Genomic DNA, 19,689 nt, shown 5'->3' on the forward strand with positions numbered 1-19,689 from the left:
TTACTCTGTCCCAAAAAATGGTACTCGTCGTCATGAAATTTGTAACAAGGCACCCAAAAAATAACCCCCAAGCTCCAGCCAACCCCGCCAAAAACTTGGACGTCAGGCACATCAGAAAGGAGCCCCGCGTTTTCCTGCGCCAAAAGGCAAACCTCCACCAAACAACTCCGCGCAAACACGCAACCGCAGATACCCGCAACCATGGACGACTCCGAACTCGAACAAGTAGGCAAACTTCAACTCTTTCTTGCCCGACGGAATAATTTTTTTTGGTAACTTGGGAACTGACGCAAGCGACTACAGATCCGCAAGGCCCGCCTCGAGCAGCTCAAGGCGCAAGGCGGCGCGGGAGGCAGCTCCGGCGGCGGCGGCGGCGGCTCGAATAAGCAGCAGCAGCAAGAACAGCGCCAGTACGTCTTCATCCCTCACCTCCGTTCACAGAGAACCTAGATCCATACTTTTGCGCCCGACTTTTCATTCCACAGAACCCAACCGACCTCACCCTTCGTCACTCCCCCCCCATCGAAACATTAGCTAACCACGTCCCCTTCCCACCCACAGACAACAAGAACAAGAAGCCCGCCAGCAAATCCTCAACCAGATCCTGCACCCCGAGGCAGCAGACCGCCTGGGCCGCATTCGTCTGGTCAAGGAGCAGCGCGCGCAGGACGTGGAGAACAGGTTGATTATGCTCGCGCAGAGCGGACAGCTGCGCAGCAAGGTGACCGAGACGCAGCTCAAGGAGCTGCTTGAGGCCGTGGCGGGGACAAAGGAGGAGGAGAAGATTGTGGTGAGCAGGCGGAAGGGGTGGGATGATGACGATGACGATTTGTTGGATTTGTAGGTGTCTGCCAACACTCTACAGAGAGAGATCAGGGTAACGGGGGTTTGTTTTATTGAGCATGCGTGTTCCGTCCTCAGTGTAGGGGTCTCTTTCAGAATGGCGTGCAGACTTCAAAGGTCTACCAGGGAGACTATAAAACTACCTCTGCAGGACGAGTTTCCATGCCGGCGTTGAAGGGCGTTCATAAAGCATGACTGCAAAACGTAGCAGATTGGCTTCTGTCCAAGTGGGATTTCCACCAGGACCCTACCAAAAAATTAAACAAAAACTACATCAAACATACAATATCTATACAAACCCCATGTCTATACACAACCCACAAACCACAGTCTACACCCCCTTCAAAGCCTCCTGCGCCCTCCTCCTCTCCTCCCTCTCCCGCTTCCGAATCTCCCTCATATTAGGCGGCCTCTCAATCCCCAACTCGGCCCTTAACTCATCCACGTCCCTCTCCAACTGCTCCTCCCAGTAGACATTAATCACCTCCTTGGCCTTCATCCCATTCTTCACCGCCCAAGGGCCATAAATCTCCCGAAACCGCTTCCTCTCCCCAGCCTTCATGGTAGCATAACTCAGCACCGCGAACCCCGTCATCGGAATCAGCGTATTCGCAAACTCAAACGCCTTGAGCGCCACCTCGCCCTCCCGCACAATCGGCAGGCCCGTCAGCGCGTGGAAGAAGTCGTGACACTCGCGGTACCGCTGCATCACGTACGCGCACTCCGGGTCGTCGATATACCGCACCACGGGCCGCGTGTCGGGGGACACGCCCTCGGCGTCCAGCCAGGCTACGTAGGCGCGTCCGACGCTGTTGTCCGGCATGGCGCGCAGGCGGGATAGTTTGAGGGAGGTGGATGTGATGCGGGGGCGGTCGCGGAGGATGCGCCGGCCGGTTGGGTCGGCGAGCATTGCGTCGCGGAGGCGGTAGATGAAGTAGGGGGTCGCGGTGGTCTCGCCTACGGCGGCGATGAGGTCGCCTCGGTAGGGGGAGAGGAGGGACCAGATGCCTGCGCCGAGGCCGAGGGCGGCGCGTTCGATTTTGGTGAGGGGGATGTGGCCTGGGTAATTTGGCGGTGGGCGGTTTAGGACGGAGAAGGGGCGGCGCGAGGGGGAGGAGGAGGGTGTCGTTGAGGTGCAGGCGGCGCAGATGGCGGGGAGGGCGCGGCGGGTTTGGACCGCGGGGATGGATGTGAGGGCTTTCATTTTGCTGTTTTCGTTTAGTTTACGGTATGGTAATTGTGTACATGCCGTTGGAAGTCGTCGGGAGGTTGAAGATTGGGGATGAGGAAGCTGTCGAGAGCTTGTCTGCTCAGTTCGGGTTGAGAGTGGTTCGATGACCGGAACACTTTTTGGAAGCTCGGGGCAGCTCCATTACCTCACCTCGGCGACGGCCTCCCGAGAATTTGGACTGCCAGGGGTCTCCGTCGGGTCGGGGAGTCGGTGGATACTAGCGCCGACCTTTCCAATCGTTGCTGCTGCTGCTGCTGCTGCACATTTCTTCGGCAGTGGTTTAGGTGAGCATTCTGGTGGGACAGGACCTTCCGTTTCCAGATCGTTGGAATTGCTACCCCGGCGCATTTGATTCGTCACTTTGGTTTTTAGGTGCAATTCGTCTCAACTTCCTCCGTCTTGTCAATCTTGAAGCTTTCACAACAAGACTGGCTGCCAACCATCTTATCTTGTTCTAGAATACCTAAATTTGACTGCAGCTCCAAATCCCCTTAGGAGCAAAGAAAATTGAAACCTGGTCTCCAGGGCTTGCACCTCAGTCTCATTTAAATCTGTTGACGCTTTGCGGATGAGAGAGCCCACCCTGCCGGTATAACATTCAACGAATAAAATCTCACGAATTACACTCATATCAACTCTCTCACAGAGAATACATTTAAGTACGACCAAGTTTTCACGATACGGTCTCATCCTTTCATGAGCTCTCACTACTCTTTCAAGTTGCACTCACCACATCTTTCAACTATTAAACTCTTCAACATCTGACCTAAACCTCAGCTCTATCCAAACAAAACACCAAATGGACGCAATCGAGAACCTGTTATCCTGGGCTCAGACCCAAGGAATAACAGTATCCAACGTCGGCCCCCGCGCCCTCCCAGGAAGAGGCATCGGAATCGTCGTAACATCACCTCTCAAAGTAAGCCACACCCACACAACTCATAGCTCATCAACATCATCCCTCACCAAACATAACTAACACCACCACCACCACCACCACAGAAAGACGACACAATCCTAGACGTCCCCATCCCCTGCCTAAAAACCATCGCGACAATCCCAAAACCTCTAACTCGCCCCTTCCCAAAAGAAACACCCGTCCACGCCCTCCTAGCCCTAGACATCGCCCTCGACGCCTCCCCCTCCTTCAAAACCTGGTCCACCGTCTTCCCAACACCCAAAGACCTCTCCTCCTGCCCTCTAACCTGGTCCCCTTCCTCACCAACCCTCACCTCCCTCCTCCCCTCCCAAGCCCTCACCCTCCTCAAAGCCCAGCGCGAGAAGTTCGAATCCCACTGGTCCCTCGTCTCCTCAACCCCGCTCCCAGACCTGGACCAGCATGAGCACCAATACAGCTACCCAGAAGGCGGCCTCACATACGAAACCTACCTCCACGCCTGGCTCCTCGTAAACTCCCGCACCTTCTACCACATCACCCCCAAAACCGCAAAACGCCACCGCGACGACCACATGATCCTCCAACCCGTCGCAGACCTCCTCAACCACTCGCCCCGCGGCTGCTCCGTCGCCTTTGACAAGCACTCCTTCACCATCAAAGCCGATCGGTCCTACACCCCCGGCGAAGAGATCCACATCTGCTACGGCCGCCATAGCAACGATTTCCTGCTCGTCGAATACGGTTTCCTCATGGAACAGGGCGAAAACGAGTGGGACGAGGTCTGCCTCGACGACGTCCTGCTGCCGCGGCTGGGTGCCGCGCACAGGCGGCGGTTGGAGGAGAGGGGGTTCCTGGGGAATTATGTCATTGACGCGGAGACGGTGTGTTACCGGACGCAGGTGGCGCTGCGGACGCTCGTGTTGCCGGCGAGGCGGTGGTCGCAGTTCGTCGATGGGTTTGCGGACGGGGAGGCGGAGCAAGCCGACGTCGATGCATTGCTATGCGAAATCTTGTCGGCCTACGACGAGGAGATTGAGTCCAAGATCGAGACGGTGCGTGGGCTGGATGAAGGTGAGCAGTTTCAGCGAGACATGGTGGAGGCGCGCTGGAAGCAGATACAGCTGCTCGTTCGCGGCACGATAGACAAGTTGAACGTTTCCAATACACAATAATCTATCGGTTTCTGTAAAGCAAAGAGCAACGAGGCGTGAAATGACGAAACGCAGTCGTAGATTGTGCTTTTCAGGTCTGAACTGTAACGCCGTAACCGAGGTGCTAGGGGCCGTTCCCATGCAGCCATATTCTAATAGTACACATACAATAACTCAAAGCAAACATCTGACATTTTGGTGGTTGCTATCATCCATCCGCAGCAACAAGCTTCGTGAGATCGCAGCCAATATACCCGCCACTTATCTGAAGACAGGAGACCTTGATTGACTGACCCTTCCTGAGAAACGCAAAAAGATCTCGTCGATGAGAGGGTCTTGGTTGCAGTAATGAATCCTGACTTATCGCGGGTAGGGTTTGTGGCCGGATGCTCTACGACGCGGTGACCACTGCATCGTTCCACGGCTAGCCGACCCGGCCACTGCCATTACCTCAAGATCGCGCAAACTGTCTTGGCCGGTAGTCCTACTCGGGTCGAGGTCGCTTGGCACCGTGAGGGTTGCCCCAATCGTTACCACCACCCTGGTTGCCGCCGAAGAAGGCAGGATTGAACTGTTGTGGCATGCCTTGGAATCCTGGGAAAGAGTCAGCTTACGTGCTTTTTGAGCAAAGAACGAACGAGAACGCAAACAGCAGTAATCAGTCAAACAACATTCAGCGAGGACCCGAGTAATGAAGCGGCATCCTCGAGCCAAATCGAGCAGCTGCAGGGGGTTGAGGGGCACTGGTGGTAAATTCCAAACCGCGCTCCTTTGTCCATCGGCCGACCTCTGGTGCAATTGCAGGCTTTGGTAGTTCGGATACATGCTTTGGCTGCACCTTCCGCCGTTTGGTACTCGGAGGGGTCTCGCCTCGGCCGGGGTTGGCAACTTTGCCCTTTCGCCGACAAGAGTGCTTGCGCTTCTGGGTTGAACCAGAGTCAAGTTGAGAGATTGGGGGATTGTGACTTTGCTGGAGGGAATCAAGAGAAGGGGGAGTCATACCAGGCATTCCACCACCCATCATGCCCATGTTAGGCATACCCATGTTGGGCATGCCTCCCATCGGGCCCATGTTCATACCGCCCATCGGGTTGTGCATACCGCCTCGCCCACCACGCATACCGGGGCCACCGCGCATGCCACCACCGAAGCCGCCGCCCCGCTGGAAACCGCCGCCGCCGAAATTGCCGCCGCTCATGCCGTTGTTGAAGCCGCCGCCTCCCATATTGTTATTGTTGAAGCCGCCTCCCATACCACCCGAGAAGTTGCGGTTGAACCCGCCCTGGTTCATGCCGCCACGTTGACCATTGAAGCCTCCACGACCGCGGTAGCCGCCGTTTCCACGGAAGTCGCCGCCACCCATCGAGGAGCCTTGGTTGTTGTTGTAGTTTCCACCAGATCGGCTGCCCTGGTCTTTACCTGCACGGTTCGGTGCATCCTTAGGCAGCGTGCGGAACGGGTTGACATGGGGGTTCGAGTAAGTGACTTGGTATTTCTTCGGTACGCCTTGGGCGCTGTCTGTCGACTCGAAAGCGTGCTTGGCGGCTGTGGCAGCTTGCTGCGTTGTGAACTCAATGTAGGCTTGTCTGTGGGCAGAGTCAGCAGTTGTGTATGCATGTCTTCCTCACCACGAATCATACCCCTTGCTCTTTCCGTTAACCTTGTGTTCACTGAAAGTTATATCCTTGAGCTCATCCTCGCAATGACCTGCTCTGGCGTATCCCCTGATGTCATCGTCCGTGTTCCACCAGTTGAGATCCGAGACCATCAGGGCTGTGGTTGCGCCAGGGTCGATCGGTCGGTCGTCGCCCTTTCTCTTGACGCCTTGTTGAGAAGCAGACGCCTCTTGCTGATCGTGATATTCTTCCTGCTGCTCGTGCTTCTGCTGATCTTCGTGGTGCTCGTGCTGATCGTGCTGCTCCTGGTGGTTGTCGGCATGGCCGTTGGCTCCATCATAGTTCTCGGCGTTTCCGTCTTGGTGATCCTGAGGCGCGTCGCCGTAGATATCGATCTCGAATTCCTCCTCAGCCATGGTGACGGTATTATCTGGTAGCCGTGAGTTGGGGCAGTGAGCTTGGTTGTAGTTGGAAAAAGGTTGTTATTAGTCTGCGAGATACAGGATATTTCTGCAGTCTTGAACATGATCATCAGCCGCTGCCAATACAGGGTCATTGCCAAAATCTGAAGCCAAGAAAAAGTTCGAACGTAGGATAGAAAACAGAGAACATCTGATACGTACACTCCTCGTTCCGCAGACAGGATGGAAGAGGTTGGATGGAAATTGCCAAGCCAATTTAATCCTCTCCTTTAGTCAAATAAAAATGAAGACGAAGCTCTGTGCTTCGGTCTTCCCCCAATGGCGACGTGACCGTAGTTCTTTCCTTGTTCGGCCCAGAAGCCTTAGGTACAGGCAACAAGATGATGTAGTTGGGACGAGGGAGAATGGAAACAGGATCCCGAGATTCCAGAGACTGTTTGCTCGTTCTGCCACCGCCTTTGGCCGACGCTCCAACCGCGTTCTTGCCCGCTCACTGTGTGGGCGATGCTGTTAGCCGTGATCAGTTAGTGATCCAGGAAGCCTAATGAAGGTTTCCGGCAGGTCGCGAGTAAGCAACAGCTGCGCGCCGCTTCGCTGGGAATCTGACGTTTAACGTGATGACTGGACAATCGACGCGTAGGGTAGCTTCAGTAAAGCTGTGGTGTTGTCGAGTAGCTCAGGTATGAAGGGTTCGGTTTGATGTTGACGCGATGAAAGAACTGCGGTCGAACAAGATGAGTGGAGGAACGTTTGGGAAGGGAAGAAAACTGGGGGGAGCTCTTTCAGGAGCTGAGGTCGCATCTTGAGCCAGGCGGGACTGGACAAGGGCCACGGCCGCCAGGCTGCGGCAGGCACAGACTCCGCCAGTGGATGCCCGAATGGGGCTCGCGACTGTCCCGCTGAACCGGTACGTACACTACCTCGTCTCCCTGTCGTGTGCTTGAATGCGCTGAGCTGTGGCTGGTCAAAATGGCCCAGACCAGACCCTCTCTGCCCACTAGCGGGGGAATCCAGGGGGCCCTCCACTGAAGTCTGAAGGGGAACACCAAGGGGGACTCCTATCATCCCAACCTTAGATAAGCAATCTGTCTACTCCGTAGTGGCGTGCACCTCGGCGGCCGGCGCATTATTCCTCCATGCCTCCTTAATGGCAATCTGGCTCTTCCTTCCACAGCGGGAGCTTGTCCCGAAATTTTGGGGACCATTTGGTGACAGCGCGCTCAATTTAACACATCTCCCTTCTACCCATTCGAACCTCTCGAATCTTCCACCCCCTCGACCTACAACGCCTTAAACACACGTCGTCGCGCCTTTCCTTCATCGACTTTGTTGTTTCCTGTTACCTTGCGGCCCATTGGGATTTCCTTTGCGACTTTCATCAGATTACCCACCTCCTTTCTCTTCTCCGCAACCCACGCGCGCTTCTATCCACAATGGCCGACCAAGTCAAGGAGATCCTCGAGGTTCCCTCCGAGTTCGCTCAGGAAGGTGTCCAATTCATGAGACGGTGCACCAAGCGTATGTCGCGCCCCTCGTCTAAGCTTGCCCTACCAGCTTTGGAAACTAACGTGTCCTTGCAGCCGACCAGACCGAGTTCCTGAAGCTCTGCCAGGCCGTCGGTGTCGGTTTCCTCATCATGGGCGCTGTCGGCTACATCGTCAAGCTGATCCACATTCCCCTTAACAACATCCTCGTCGGAGGCGCATAAACGCCTTTTATCTATCGTCAATGGAAGCACCGACACATCGGACCGGCTTCTCGAGCACGATCACGTCAACACGTGACGACCAAAACATGATTTTACACGCAGGGATGGGTCTCAAAAGCATTGCACGGGCAGATTGCAGAAGCGGCGCAGCAACACATCGAAGAAGTGCTGTGCGGGAGTGATGGGAGATACCCCGAGACCAAAGAGGCTTCATCGATCATGTATCATTGCCAAAAGAGGGGTTGGACATGTGTCGAAGATGTACAAAATAATTAAAATAATCATCCCACAGGGCTTGTCCAAACGTGAACTGGTTCCTAACGCGAAGTAACTAGCTTTGAAACGATTCGCCCACTGGGCGCAGCTTCTCGTCGACACTCCGACCCATCTGCGGCTCTGCCTCGTCATCTTCGGCTTCGTTGTACGAATGCAGCGTGCAGGTTCCATGAGCCATGTTAAAGCCGTTCCACGCAGATGCTGAGGGAGGTCAGTCACAGCCCGAAATTTGTCGTAAATGGGGGACTTACCAGCAAGAACTGGCGCATTGGGATGCCAGCTCACGTCGCGCACGCAAGTGTTCCAACCGGGGAAGTCGTCGCCATGATATATGCGGTATCTGCGCTCCAATGGCCGCGAGTTCTTCGTGGCCTTTCTTACGTCAATGGTACCAGCGAGCGTGGCGTCCATGTTCCAGATATAAACCTTGCCATCCTGGCTACCAGAGTAGACGTAACGCGAATTTGTACTTGATGGAGGTGAAAAGTGGCATCGAATCAACGTGCGCATTACACGATGTCCTCGGAACGTAACCAGCGAGTTGTCGTTGGGATGCGGGAACCAATCTTCGTCCCTGTATGTACCCCACCGGTAGTCGAAATCGCTATTGCCGGTTAACCTCGTCGGGTTGACCTCGTCGTACTTGGCCGTGGACATGACCATTCTCAGATCCCAAAGCTTCATCGTCTGGTCTTTGCCGTTACTCAAGATGTATCGACCGTCGCCCTTGCTGTCAATGTACGTGAGGCCTTCCACGTGGCCCACGAAAGCGCCGGCTGGCCTCCCGTCTCCCATGCTACGTCGATCCCAGACTTTGATGGTGGCATCGTCTGATCCAGAGTAGAGAATGTGCGGTGAAGACTTGTCTGCAAAACACACGGCGTTCACGTCGTCTTCGTGCCCGACGACATTGTGTAACACAGTGCGCGACTCGATGTCGTAGACGACGATTGACTGCATGTTTGTACCAGCCACGAGCTCACGACCGTCTCCCGAAAATCTCACAGACCAAATACCAAAGGAATGCCTCGATCTCCATCCCGCGTGTTGAGTTCCGGCACTTCTCTCTGCGAGATCCAAAGTATATGGGTCTCCCGTGTCGTTGGGATCTGTGGGTGCCAGACAGACGTTGCTTTGGATTGATGTGTAAGCCAGCCATCGATTGTCAGGACTCAGGGATGCGTCGGTCAGTGTCCACTGTCCCCAGGGGTAATTAACCGTCTTATAATATTTCCAGTTGTATGGATTCGAGGTATCGTACATGCGGACCTTGAAGTCGTGACCGCAGGCGTAAAAGAAATTGCCGTCGTCGGAGAACTGGCCGGAATATACGGGGTCGTCGTAGTGCACGATCATTTCGGGATTGGTTGATGGTATCATGCCCTGAGCCATGAGATCTTGGTTCTGCTTCCGATCGCGCCTATCGCCCAGACCGAGCTCGCGGTCCAATATCCTGCGTGCTAGTTGCTTCTTTTTGGTGACTCGATAATCGTTTGCGCCGAAAACGCCAGAGTGCATCAATTTCGAGCCCTCTTCGCTCGGTACCTTGGGGAAGCGGTTCGGCTCCCGAGCGCGAGGCCTTCGGCGCCTTCTTCCCCAGCTGATATCTTCGTCGTCATCTTCGTCGTCGAGAGTACTGCGCAATGTCACTTCGCCACTTTGTATCAGGCCCAACAATTGAGCTCGTGTAAGAAACCCCGTTCCATTCCCCGCAGCGCCAGCTGTATCGTGGGTTAGCGGAACTTGCACACACGATTCTACTTGAACCTGATTAGACTCACCGATGAGAGTCATGAGCCTCGATATCGGATTAGCGGCCATGCCGCCTTCCTCGGCATCATCATCATCCTCGTCGCCAGCACCCATGAACACCTCTACTTCTACGTTGCTTTCGTCGCCGCCGTCCTCGGCATCTGCGTATGGTCAGTCTTTGGGAGGTTCGACGTGGAAGAGAGGTGTTTGTTACCATGATACTCATCATCATCCCCGTCGTCTTCCTCTGGCTCATCTTGGAAGTCGGGGTCGTACTCATCGTCGTCGTTCAGATCTTCGGCATCTTCCGGATCAAAGGTATAAGTCCAGGCGGGCTCATCATCCTCTTCACTCAAATTCATGTTCGCTGATGGAGATCGCAAATTGTCTCCAGAGTCGTCCATTTTGGCTTTGGGTTCAAACGGAAGTTCGGATTGATGCTTAGTGATACAACGGAGCTCGGATTTGAGACTGCCGACGTGTGATGGAGAGCCCTATGCAGGAATGTCCGTGGCAATCGTCTAGATGCCGAGCTATATGTACGTGGTGCGTTCTAAGGCTGAATTTCAGAAGGCCAAGACGATTGAAGTGGACAGGAAGGACAATAAGAGACAACGCTCAGATTATGTTTCATGAAGAAGCGGTCGTTCGTGACGACATTCATTCAGTCCCCGGGGGAGGTGGGGTGTGTCCTGGACCGAACGGCGGAGATAAGATAGCACAGCTGCTGTAAGCTCCGGCATGTCAGTGGCGCCAGCTGTTGGAGCTCTTCTCGGCACTTTACGGATACGTACCTTTTCGGGTCGAGCCAAGCAGTTTCTCGGAATTCTGTCAGCAAATCTGGGGTCGCCTGGATACAACCTGGTCTACTGCAGCGCAGTACAGCACACCTTTGACTATCGTGTGTTTCTCGAGTAGACAGACGGATCACGAAATGGTGGAGAGTGAACCAGCGGGGACTTAATACCTATTTATTATCTTAGCTGCAGATGCATTGCAAGTTTGTTTTACACCCTACGCGTGCATGAACAGTCGATTGTCTGTCTCTCAACTGCTTAACACGACTATATGCCTTAAGTCGTTATCCGAAGTTTAGAGTGTCCTCTATGTAAATATCCCCTTCAAGGCCTCTCAGGCGGAAACATTCTAGGGGTTCCATGATCCCCAATGTCGCCCCCTGTGGGGCGCCTCAAGGGATTCGGAACATGGGGCCACGGCGGGCGCGTCCAGTTCTTCCCACCTCACGTCCAAGGAAGTACCCTCAGGTACCTACTTGCTTACCCCGTGGCCGTGCAGCAAAAGATACGTAACAATTTTAGAACTCGTGGCTGAGCAGTCGCATTGCCAGAGTAAATCAGAAACCACCAAAACATCCTTCCTTTTCTTTTCCCCCCTTAGCAGAGGAGCAGAACATTTCTCGAGCTTACTTCCAAACTCTCGTTTACATTTCACACCTATCGTTCAGATACCAGTGAGGCTCGACAGCCCAAAAGAGTCATCATGAGGCTGCGCACTCGACCCTCCCCTTTGCTTCTCCTCCTCATTCCATCCCTCGTCGCAGGTCTCGCCGTCGAGACCAAGGACAAGAATGGCGGCAAGGCCGTAGCTTCGACCGAAAAGGCCACCGACTCGACCGTCACCTCTGGCATCAAGACCAGATACGGCACTGACCACGCGCCTGTCGATGGCAAAGACGGCATGCCCCACGAGGGTCCCTTCGTTGACCAGACCCGAGAGACCAAGAAGGAGAGTGCCGATACAGATGGCAAGAAGGGATTGCCTCCCTTGAAGGGACGTCCATCCGACCCAACCGTTGTTGATGGCAAGAAGATCCCCGAGACCAACGACGGTGTCATGAACGACAAGACACGCCAGAAGCCAAAGGAAGGAACCACGGGTACCGAGGGAGGTGTCAGTGAAAAGGACAAGGCGCGCAAGGCAGCCGAAGGCCGAACTGGCGAAAAGGCCGACAACAAGCCAGAGGCTCCCAAGGAGAAGCCCCCTCTGCCGCACAGTGAGCAGGAGAAACTTTCGAGCGAAAAGGACACCACTGGTAAAGAACACGACCATGATCACCACACTGCCGACGAAGTTGCGGGGCTTGAGGTGAGTTTCCTAATCGCCACCCAACTGGCCAAGATGTGAAATGCTGACATGCGACAGAAACCGGCCGATCTCCCTTCCAAGCTCGACGACAAGCCCAATCCGCTCCCCAACTCAGCGCACAAGGACCACCTTGATCTTTCAAAGTCCAAGGGCAAGTCTTCTTCCAGCCTCGACGACGAAGCCGAGGGTGTCATTCAGCCTTTCCATTCCTTCGTCCTGTCTCTTACCATGATTCTGGTTTCCGAAGTTGGCGACAAGACATTCCTTGTGGCTGCCCTCATGGCGATGAAGCATGACCGGATGGTCGTTTTCTCCGCCGCCTTTGGTGCTCTTTTGGTCATGACTGTTCTGTCGGCCGTTCTCGGCCACGCTGTCCCGACCTTGATCCCCAAGCGTGTGACCAGCTTCCTCGCTGCTGGCCTGTTCTTTGTATTCGGGGCGAAGCTCCTTCGTGAAGGTTTGGGCATGGACCCTAACGAAGGTGTGACTGCCGAGCTACACGAGGTCGAGCGCGAGCTGGCCGAGAAGGAAAAGGAGGGCAAGAGACGGGGCTCTGCCGTGTCTCCCTACGCATTGGAAATGGGTCTCAATGGCAGCAGGAAGTCTAGGTCTAAGAGCCGTTTCCCCTCGCCCCCGCGCTCGCCTTCCTCGTCGCCGCCTCGCAGCCCTTCTCCTGGTCCTGGTGGCATCAGGGGCTCGCTGAACGGCCTGAACAACCTCCTCGGCCTTCTTCTCAGCCCTGCTTGGGTCCAGACGTTTGTAATGACTTTCCTGGGCGAATGGGGCGACCGCAGTCAGATCGCAACAATTGCCATGGCTGCAGGACAGGACTACTGGTGGGTTATTCTTGGCGCCATGGTTGGCCACTGCATCTGCACAGGTGCTGCCGTTATTGGTGGCCGTGCCATCGCAGGCCGTGTCAGTCTCAAAGTTGGTAAGTTAGCATCGCATCTACGTTATAAGCTCCTAGCTAACATAACACAGTCACTGTTGGTGGCGCTGTTGCTTTCCTCGTGTTCGGATTCATCTACTTCTTCGAGGCTTTCTACGCATGATCAACGAAGCCAATGTCTACTACGCTGTTCACTTCCTATATCCTTATATGTATAGAATACGTCTTTCCTCGTGTCTCATCACCCTTCAGTGATGTGCGGCATTACAGCACAGCCCACGTTCGTTACCTACCAATTATTAATCACACGCGTGTGGTCTTCTATCCAGTCTTCCACTCTGGATACAGGATGGGGACACCTTGTCTGGAAGACCACACGCAACAGACCGTTTCCTATACTGTCTGACCATACATACGAAATCAACGGTAAAGGAGAAAGGGATTCTCCTCGGAAAACTCAGCACGCAAATCTTTGGTTGCAGCGGAAAGTCGGAAAAGAAACGGAGCGTGGAGATGTCGAATTATGTACAATAGGAAGGTCTCTGGCCATGGGGCATAAGTGGGAGTTCAATGGAATGGAAGATGTCTATCTTTGGGTTTACCATGCTGCTGGAGAGGCCTTGACTCGATTGTTCATTGTATTTGATTTGTTCGTCTTGATTCTACCTTTCAACGCTCTCTTCTGTGCATGATGCTCCGACCTTTACTTGGCCGATTCCACGACAGGCCAAGTTAGCCACCGTCACCAACCAGTATGCATTCGTGTATCTCAATGGTGTCGACGCCTTTACCTTCGCTGAGGAGACAAAAAGTCGAACCTTGTCCTTGTCGTCTTGATTAAACAGCTAGTCTCAAGCTAAGGTGGTAGTGCCGGGATTCGGCGCCATGTTGGTCAGCAAACCGAAATCCCGTTTCGTGGCTCAGAAGAACGCAGACCCCACACCTTCCCGCTTAGATCTACCTGACGATTCCATCATCATCATCCTCCTCTCAACCATTGAGTCTTTGTCTTGTATAATTACCAAAATTCCAGCAGACTCAAACCTTGTTGTTCCACTATTTTATTATACTCTGAAGTGGCATCTCAGGCACCACCACGCGCCTTTGGTATGGCACCATTCCCAGTTACGAACCATCCCGTGATCCATACATCATCGAGTTCGGTTACCAACCTATTGAATGCTCCCGAGAACCAAGAGACCCGAAGCCGTCTCATTCGGGGGCCTCGCCTCCGCCACCAACCTCCCACGCATCGCGCAGCTCGTACAGGAACGGCGGCAAGCCAACCCCAACCCGCGACTATGTGAGCGGTGCCAGGACTGGGACGTCCCCGACTTTGCCGCTGGTCTCGGATCGAAGACCCACCACTATGTCTCGCTGGAGAGCATTTCTTTTCGGTCTTTGAAGTGTCTCTTTTGCCGCGCAGTCGCTGCGGCTGTCGAGGCGCGACGGCGGGAGGATGGCTGGCTACGTGACTGCTCCGAGGCGTGCTTGTTCGTTGCGCTCCAGGGCCCTTTCTTTCTTGATTCAGGCTTAGCTGAGGACCAGAAATATCGGTTGTTTGCTTCTTCTTCTGATGAAGTCTCCGTGAGGTTGTTTCTGGAGTTGACTCTGAGTACGGTGCCAGACAAGTCAAAGTTGGAGACTTTGGATGCATTACCGTCGCCTTTTGCGGTCACGCCGCAGTTTTCATTTCGATACTCGACAGAAGAACCTCGGAGACTCCAAGCCATTGAATAATGGGAGGCTGAATACTTTGACGTTGAGACATTGAAGGGTTGGATCGATGGATGTGAGATTCTTCACGGTCACCACTGCGTAACCAAGTACAAGTCGATTGGTAAGTGGTCTTGTGCTGCTCTATTCTGCGCACATCAACCCTGACATGGACACAGATCATCTTCCTATAGGGTTTGGGGTCATCGATGTCCGTGGAATGAAGATTGTCAAGCCTTCAAGGCCGGTCCGCTTCGTTGCTCTCAGCTACATGTGGGAAGCCTCTGAGGCATCGGGACATGCCCAGCTGGAGATGACGAACGCCGAGGACTTGGAAGCTCCAGGAAGCCTCGAGTCCGTCAAGTTACCACGCATCATTCTGGATGCGATATCTCTCTGCAGGCATCTCGGAGAAGGCTATCTATCTATGGGTGGACCGTCTTTGTATCGTTCAAGATGACGAGCGATCGAAGCCTGACCAGATAGACGGAATGGACCGGATCTACCAGTCTGCATCTTTCTCGATTCTCGCCGCACTGGATGATCGCCGGGGAAACGGGTTCCCTGGATATGCTGGCAACCCTAGGAGGCCACGCGCCTCCTTGTGGTGTCCGCCGCGGAATCGGAACGTTGGGAAGGGGATTGACCCGAACGGTCTGCAAACGGTAGTCGACGCATCCCTGTGGAACCGGAGGGGATGGACGTTCCAGGAGAGACTTCTTTCCAGGCGCAGCATCTTCATCACGGAGTACCAGGTCTTATTCCAGTGCTGTCGGGGCCACGCCGCTGAGGAACTTACTTGGGGACGAGCACGACATGAAGTTCCTACACCGTTGCCCAGCGAGGACGCAGAGCCAACTCAAGCAGAAGATCCCATCGACGAGTACGACTCACAAGCTCATCACGCGACCCAAACAGATATCGACGAATCGACGACCGAGAAGAAGACACACCACATCCCCAGCATCCCGGCTTCTACCGCCGAGCGCTCCACAACAGAGACGCACCAGTCAAACTACGAGGCCAAGTATCCCTAGCAAACTACTGCCAATGGGTCGAAGACTACACATCGCGACAGCTCTCCCGTGAGACAGACATCCTGAACGCCTTCGCGGGCGTCGGCAACGCTGTAGGAGACTCCATGCGCACTAAGATGACGTTTGGTTTGCCGGAGATGTACCTCCCCCAGACCCTCATGTGGAGTCATGTGGGCGCCGTCCGACGTAGAGATGACGCAGGGTTGAAGATCCCGAGTTGGAGCTGGGCGGCGTGGTCGTCGGTCGACGGGGGGAGTGCTGCGAGTTATCGGTGGATTCACGGTGATGCGCAACTGTTTGATACCAAGCTCGTACGGATCGTGACGCTGGTGCAAATTTATGTACACGATGCCAGACGTGCTGCCTCAAGGTCTGGAGACGATGACTATGGGTTGCGCAATGCCCGGGTGACGGAGAGATGGCTGGGCAGCTGAATGCAGCTAGCCAAGATAAACGGGATCGAGAAACTGCCGCCGTTGCAGAGGAAGATGGCCGGCGGCAAGTTCAACGTCTCTGAGGAGACGAATGAGAAGTACACCGCCATGTGGCGGGAATGTCCTCACAGTCCGTGGGAGGCTCTCGCGCACGCGGAGCTTGATCCGGAGGCTGTCGAGGTAGCGGCTGGCTTTCCAGGGGCGCTGGTGTTTAACACGACGGTTGCCTCATTGAGGGTTGGGCGGGATCGAAGGATGATGGGCGCGAGGAGGGGGGACTGCGAGGATGCTGAGATTCTGGATATGATGGGAAGACATGTTGGGTATTTGGATAAGATGGATACCCGATGGATTTCAGGGCGGAAGGGGGCGAGGGATCGAAGGATGTTGCTTGATTTCATTGTTGTTAGTGCTTTTGTTGACACGGAGGTCAGCGAGAGTACTGAGTGAGGGTTTATCGAGGGGCAGTTTCATGAGATGTGGCGGTTCAATGTCATGCTTGTTGAGAGGGTGCCGTGTATGCCATTTGTTGCGAGGAGAGTTGGGGTGGGATATGTTTGGCTTAGCCAGTGGAAGGACTGTTATCCTCGTTGGGAGACGGTGGTTCTTTGCTGAGAAGAGCGTGCCGGGTCTCTACGGGGCGCAAAAGTAAAGTAACTCCGCATTACACATGACGGGAGTCCAAGATGCCACCTTTGGTGTTGTTCCCATTCATTGATAGACTTGAAGAGACAGTAGAAGATATCCATACAGCAGACCCAAAACCCATGTTATTCAAGATACAGGGCACCTTGTATCGGCTGACATTTCATCTTACAAACATAAGTACACACCTCATTCAAATACAGGATCACAGACAACGTATCAAAAAGACTTGGCAACGCAAGCATTAGACGCTCGACTGCATTGCCCAGCACACCATTCAAAACCGTCACGTATGTCCCTTTCAAATAACTCAGAAAGCCACAAGCAGGGAAGAACTCGTGTTTCTGGCTGGACCAACTCCCGCCATACGCCCCGGTCACATGGGTAACGAACGCCCTTGGCCGATGATATGGCTGCGTGCGAGGCTCAACCTATTGGTCAGAGACTCGTGCAGTTGGTGCAGCCTAACTGTATGCATGGTTGGCGGCTCAGCCCCAAGGCAACCCAGCCAGGCTCTCAGCCTAGACATCCTCAGCCTGAACGCCCAATGGAGATCTAGCCATTAATCTGAATACATATCACGCGGTGAAGAACATCAGGCTCAGATTTAAACGGACATTCAGAAATATCAACACTAAGGCCAACTCAACTCCCTCTGTTCAGTCGTCATGGAAACTCATAACCCATACAAGTAAGGAAACAATACATCTGGAATCGAAGTAGTCTTCTGACATGCCTCAAGAGAACTAAGTCGAGGAGACTCTCCCCAAATCCGTTTACTCAGAATTGAATCAGCGAAGAACAACGACGACGTCATGAAATTAAATCTTTATACCAAAAGCTTGGATAAATCGCCTCGCTTCAAAGCTCTCTCGTACGCATGGGGCGACGAGAAACACACCATGCCTATCCTGCTGAATGGTTTTCCTTTCGGCGTCACCTATAATCTTCATGCTGCCCTGAAAGTCTTACGATCGAAGCCGAACAAGGGTTTTCTATGGGTCGACGCAATATGTGTAAACCAGAGAGACACTTCTGAAAAGGGCCATCAGATTTCTCTGATGGGGCTGAACTTGGCCTCCCTAGGGCTGCCCTTCATCACCTCCTCGCGGCACGGTCAGGTCACGGGGACTTTGAACAATATCACCAACGCTTTAACCACACAGAAGCACTACTCACCTGCTCCTGTGGATGGGTTAAGGAGGCAGACCATCTAGTCTACTGCCGAAAGACCCTACTGAGGAGGCAACAGTGGCCCACCCTCTACCCCTACAGCCGCCAGGAGCCCGTAGGACCTATAGGGTCCCTCGATCGCTACTTCAAGGGGCTAATCACTGACTCTGAAGGCTTCCAGGCCTTCCTCTGCGTGACAGACTTCTTCCAGAAGATCTGCCCGCGGTACTAGGAGATAGGTCATAACCTATCCTCCAAACGACAAACTACCTCTAATAAGAAACCAGATGGTTATAACGGAACTAGGGCACCAGTGGGAACTAGGGATGGATAGAACACATAGTAGCTCACGAGCAAGATTTGGAGGACGTCAGGAGACGGCGTGTACTATATAGTATATAGCTAGAGCCTGCGACCCTTCACGCCACATACCCTTCGGGAGGTCTGCCGCAAGGGCGGCTGCGCCCTTGCCGCCATGGCGTTAAATAGAACAACAACAACAACAACAACAACAACAACAACAAAAATTCTCTGATGGGGCGCATCTACTCGGAGGCTCGTGAAGTCTTGTGCTGGCTCGGGCCGTCTGCGGATGACGATTCGGTTTTACCGCTTTTACAAAAGTGCGCAGACATGTGTCGGTCACCGGAAAGTCGCTTCACTATTCCCGATGTTTCAAAAGCTTTCGAATCTAAGTCGTATGCGATTCGGGACATCCTTCTCCGGCCGTACTGGTACAGAGTGTGAGTGATCCAAGAAAACGTATTAGCCAGGAAACGCCTCTATTTATGTGGAAATAACGAGATTAGCAGCGATGATCTTTACCGAAGCCTGTTCAAAATGAACTATTCTATCTTTTTGGCACCAAGAGGGCGTCGCGACGACTCGTTTTTGCAAGCAGCCAACGACCTGCGCAACTTCGATGGCTACAGGATGCTAGCCAACAACCTCATAGGACCCCGTCAGCTCTTGAACTATACAATTTCAGAGCCTCTTTCCCTATTGAACGAAGTAATGATGGATACCGCGCGGTTTCTGGCTACGGATCCCCGGGACTATCTTTATGGCGTTCTTGGTCTATTTCCCGACCTGGCTCATTTTATCAAACTAGACTACACCAAGAGCCCGGCTGACAATTTTTTGGACCTCGCGCTCCAGAATTTGAAGGAGAATCCCAGACTCATAGCACATTCTGGAATAGGACACAAGTTATGTACCCGGAGGCGCAGGTCTTGCAACAATCTGCCATCATGGGTTCCAAATCACAACGGGCCTTTTGTTGAGAGCTATACCGGTATCAGCCTCTGGGCGATGAGAAGAAAAATCGAATTTAAGGCTGGGACTTTCATTCCGCAGGAGCTGAAATGGCATAATGAACTAGATACCCTGATTCTTCGTGCAAGCGGTATGAAGTCGGGCAGAATTACTTCTGTTGCAAGCCCGGACACGTCCTTTGGCAAGAGAATGGTCGAGTGGGACTGCTGCGCGGCAACCAATCCCGCAAATCATGCGTATATCAGTTGGAGGCGGGCATTTCACCGCACGATCTTGATGGATCGTGACCGCGTGATACTAGGCCTTCAACAATTGTCGAAGAGTGAAAACGAAGCGGTGGATTCCGTCAACGGACGAATGCCCCTCGGTCTCATCAATTCCATCAGCGTGAAAGACGCATATATCCTGTTCATGCAGTCTGCTTTTGAATCCTATTCGGAGAAAGAGCCCCGAACAGAAATTGGTCATAATCCACCGGCTCACTCCACCCCTTCCTTCCAGGCAGAGCGATCAT

The 19,689-nt window shown here is 53.8% G+C and overlaps 10 protein-coding genes across 10 annotated transcripts; 7 read left to right on the top strand and 3 right to left on the bottom strand.

Annotated features, from left to right (window-relative positions):
* The first annotated feature begins 112 nt into the window (after positions 1–112).
* Positions 113–1,009, top strand: BDP81DRAFT_132236 (PDCD5-related protein). Its single transcript, XM_060581754.1, has 3 exons — positions 113–225; positions 304–410; positions 562–1,009. The coding sequence occupies exons 1-3, from the start codon at positions 202–204 to the stop codon at positions 842–844; spliced, it is 414 nt and encodes a 137-aa protein (XP_060449958.1). The 5' UTR covers positions 113–201; the 3' UTR covers positions 845–1,009.
* Positions 1,010–1,174: 165 nt separating this feature from the next.
* On the bottom strand, positions 1,175–2,047 carry BDP81DRAFT_390622 (coenzyme Q biosynthesis protein Coq4; the record flags this gene model as incomplete). Its single annotated transcript, XM_060587426.1, has 1 exon — positions 1,175–2,047. The coding sequence occupies one exon, from the start codon at positions 2,045–2,047 to the stop codon at positions 1,175–1,177; it is 873 nt and encodes a 290-aa protein (XP_060449959.1).
* Positions 2,048–2,873: 826 nt separating this feature from the next.
* BDP81DRAFT_458172 (SET domain-containing protein) lies at positions 2,874–4,144 on the top strand (the record flags this gene model as incomplete). Its single annotated transcript, XM_060593379.1, has 2 exons — positions 2,874–2,993; positions 3,077–4,144. 2 exons carry the CDS (start codon positions 2,874–2,876, stop codon positions 4,142–4,144), a joined length of 1,188 nt encoding a protein of 395 aa, XP_060449960.1.
* A 231-nt stretch (positions 4,145–4,375) lies between these two features.
* Positions 4,376–6,299, bottom strand: BDP81DRAFT_132251 (uncharacterized protein). The gene is made up of 3 exons (XM_060581755.1): positions 5,764–6,299; positions 5,126–5,709; positions 4,376–4,717 (listed from the first exon to the last, which is right to left on the bottom strand). Exons 1-3 carry the CDS (start codon positions 6,153–6,155, stop codon positions 4,608–4,610), a joined length of 1,086 nt encoding a protein of 361 aa, XP_060449961.1. The 5' UTR covers positions 6,156–6,299; the 3' UTR covers positions 4,376–4,607.
* A 1,295-nt stretch (positions 6,300–7,594) lies between these two features.
* BDP81DRAFT_390625 (translocase SEC61 complex gamma subunit) lies at positions 7,595–7,869 on the top strand (the record flags this gene model as incomplete). Its single annotated transcript, XM_060587427.1, has 2 exons — positions 7,595–7,679; positions 7,742–7,869. The coding sequence occupies 2 exons, from the start codon at positions 7,595–7,597 to the stop codon at positions 7,867–7,869; spliced, it is 213 nt and encodes a 70-aa protein (XP_060449962.1).
* A 331-nt stretch (positions 7,870–8,200) lies between these two features.
* BDP81DRAFT_310173 (WD domain-containing protein) lies at positions 8,201–10,259 on the bottom strand (the record flags this gene model as incomplete). Its single annotated transcript, XM_060583617.1, has 4 exons — positions 8,201–8,346; positions 8,397–9,866; positions 9,927–10,058; positions 10,112–10,259. 4 exons carry the CDS (start codon positions 10,257–10,259, stop codon positions 8,201–8,203), a joined length of 1,896 nt encoding a protein of 631 aa, XP_060449963.1.
* A 984-nt stretch (positions 10,260–11,243) lies between these two features.
* BDP81DRAFT_341642 (uncharacterized protein) lies at positions 11,244–13,554 on the top strand. Its single transcript, XM_060586034.1, has 3 exons — positions 11,244–12,003; positions 12,061–12,937; positions 12,988–13,554. The coding sequence occupies exons 1-3, from the start codon at positions 11,398–11,400 to the stop codon at positions 13,056–13,058; spliced, it is 1,554 nt and encodes a 517-aa protein (XP_060449964.1). The 5' UTR covers positions 11,244–11,397; the 3' UTR covers positions 13,059–13,554.
* A 520-nt stretch (positions 13,555–14,074) lies between these two features.
* BDP81DRAFT_458177 (heterokaryon incompatibility protein-domain-containing protein) lies at positions 14,075–15,648 on the top strand (the record flags this gene model as incomplete). Its single annotated transcript, XM_060593380.1, has 4 exons — positions 14,075–14,569; positions 14,642–14,735; positions 14,791–14,969; positions 15,025–15,648. The coding sequence occupies 4 exons, from the start codon at positions 14,075–14,077 to the stop codon at positions 15,646–15,648; spliced, it is 1,392 nt and encodes a 463-aa protein (XP_060449965.1).
* A 217-nt stretch (positions 15,649–15,865) lies between these two features.
* Positions 15,866–16,650, top strand: BDP81DRAFT_132350 (uncharacterized protein). The gene has a single exon (XM_060581757.1). The coding sequence runs from the start codon at positions 16,083–16,085 to the stop codon at positions 16,530–16,532; it is 450 nt and encodes a 149-aa protein (XP_060449966.1). The 5' UTR covers positions 15,866–16,082; the 3' UTR covers positions 16,533–16,650.
* A 693-nt stretch (positions 16,651–17,343) lies between these two features.
* On the top strand, positions 17,344–18,018 carry BDP81DRAFT_132357 (heterokaryon incompatibility protein-domain-containing protein). Its single transcript, XM_060581758.1, has 2 exons — positions 17,344–17,418; positions 17,470–18,018. The coding sequence occupies exons 1-2, from the start codon at positions 17,396–17,398 to the stop codon at positions 17,942–17,944; spliced, it is 498 nt and encodes a 165-aa protein (XP_060449967.1). The 5' UTR covers positions 17,344–17,395; the 3' UTR covers positions 17,945–18,018.
* The last annotated feature ends 1,671 nt before the right edge of the window (positions 18,019–19,689 follow it).

The sequence above is a fragment of the Colletotrichum phormii genome (assembly GCF_030913505.1).
Source record: "Colletotrichum phormii strain CBS 102054 chromosome Unknown BDP81scaffold_3, whole genome shotgun sequence".
NCBI lineage: Eukaryota > Fungi > Ascomycota > Sordariomycetes > Glomerellales > Glomerellaceae > Colletotrichum > Colletotrichum phormii.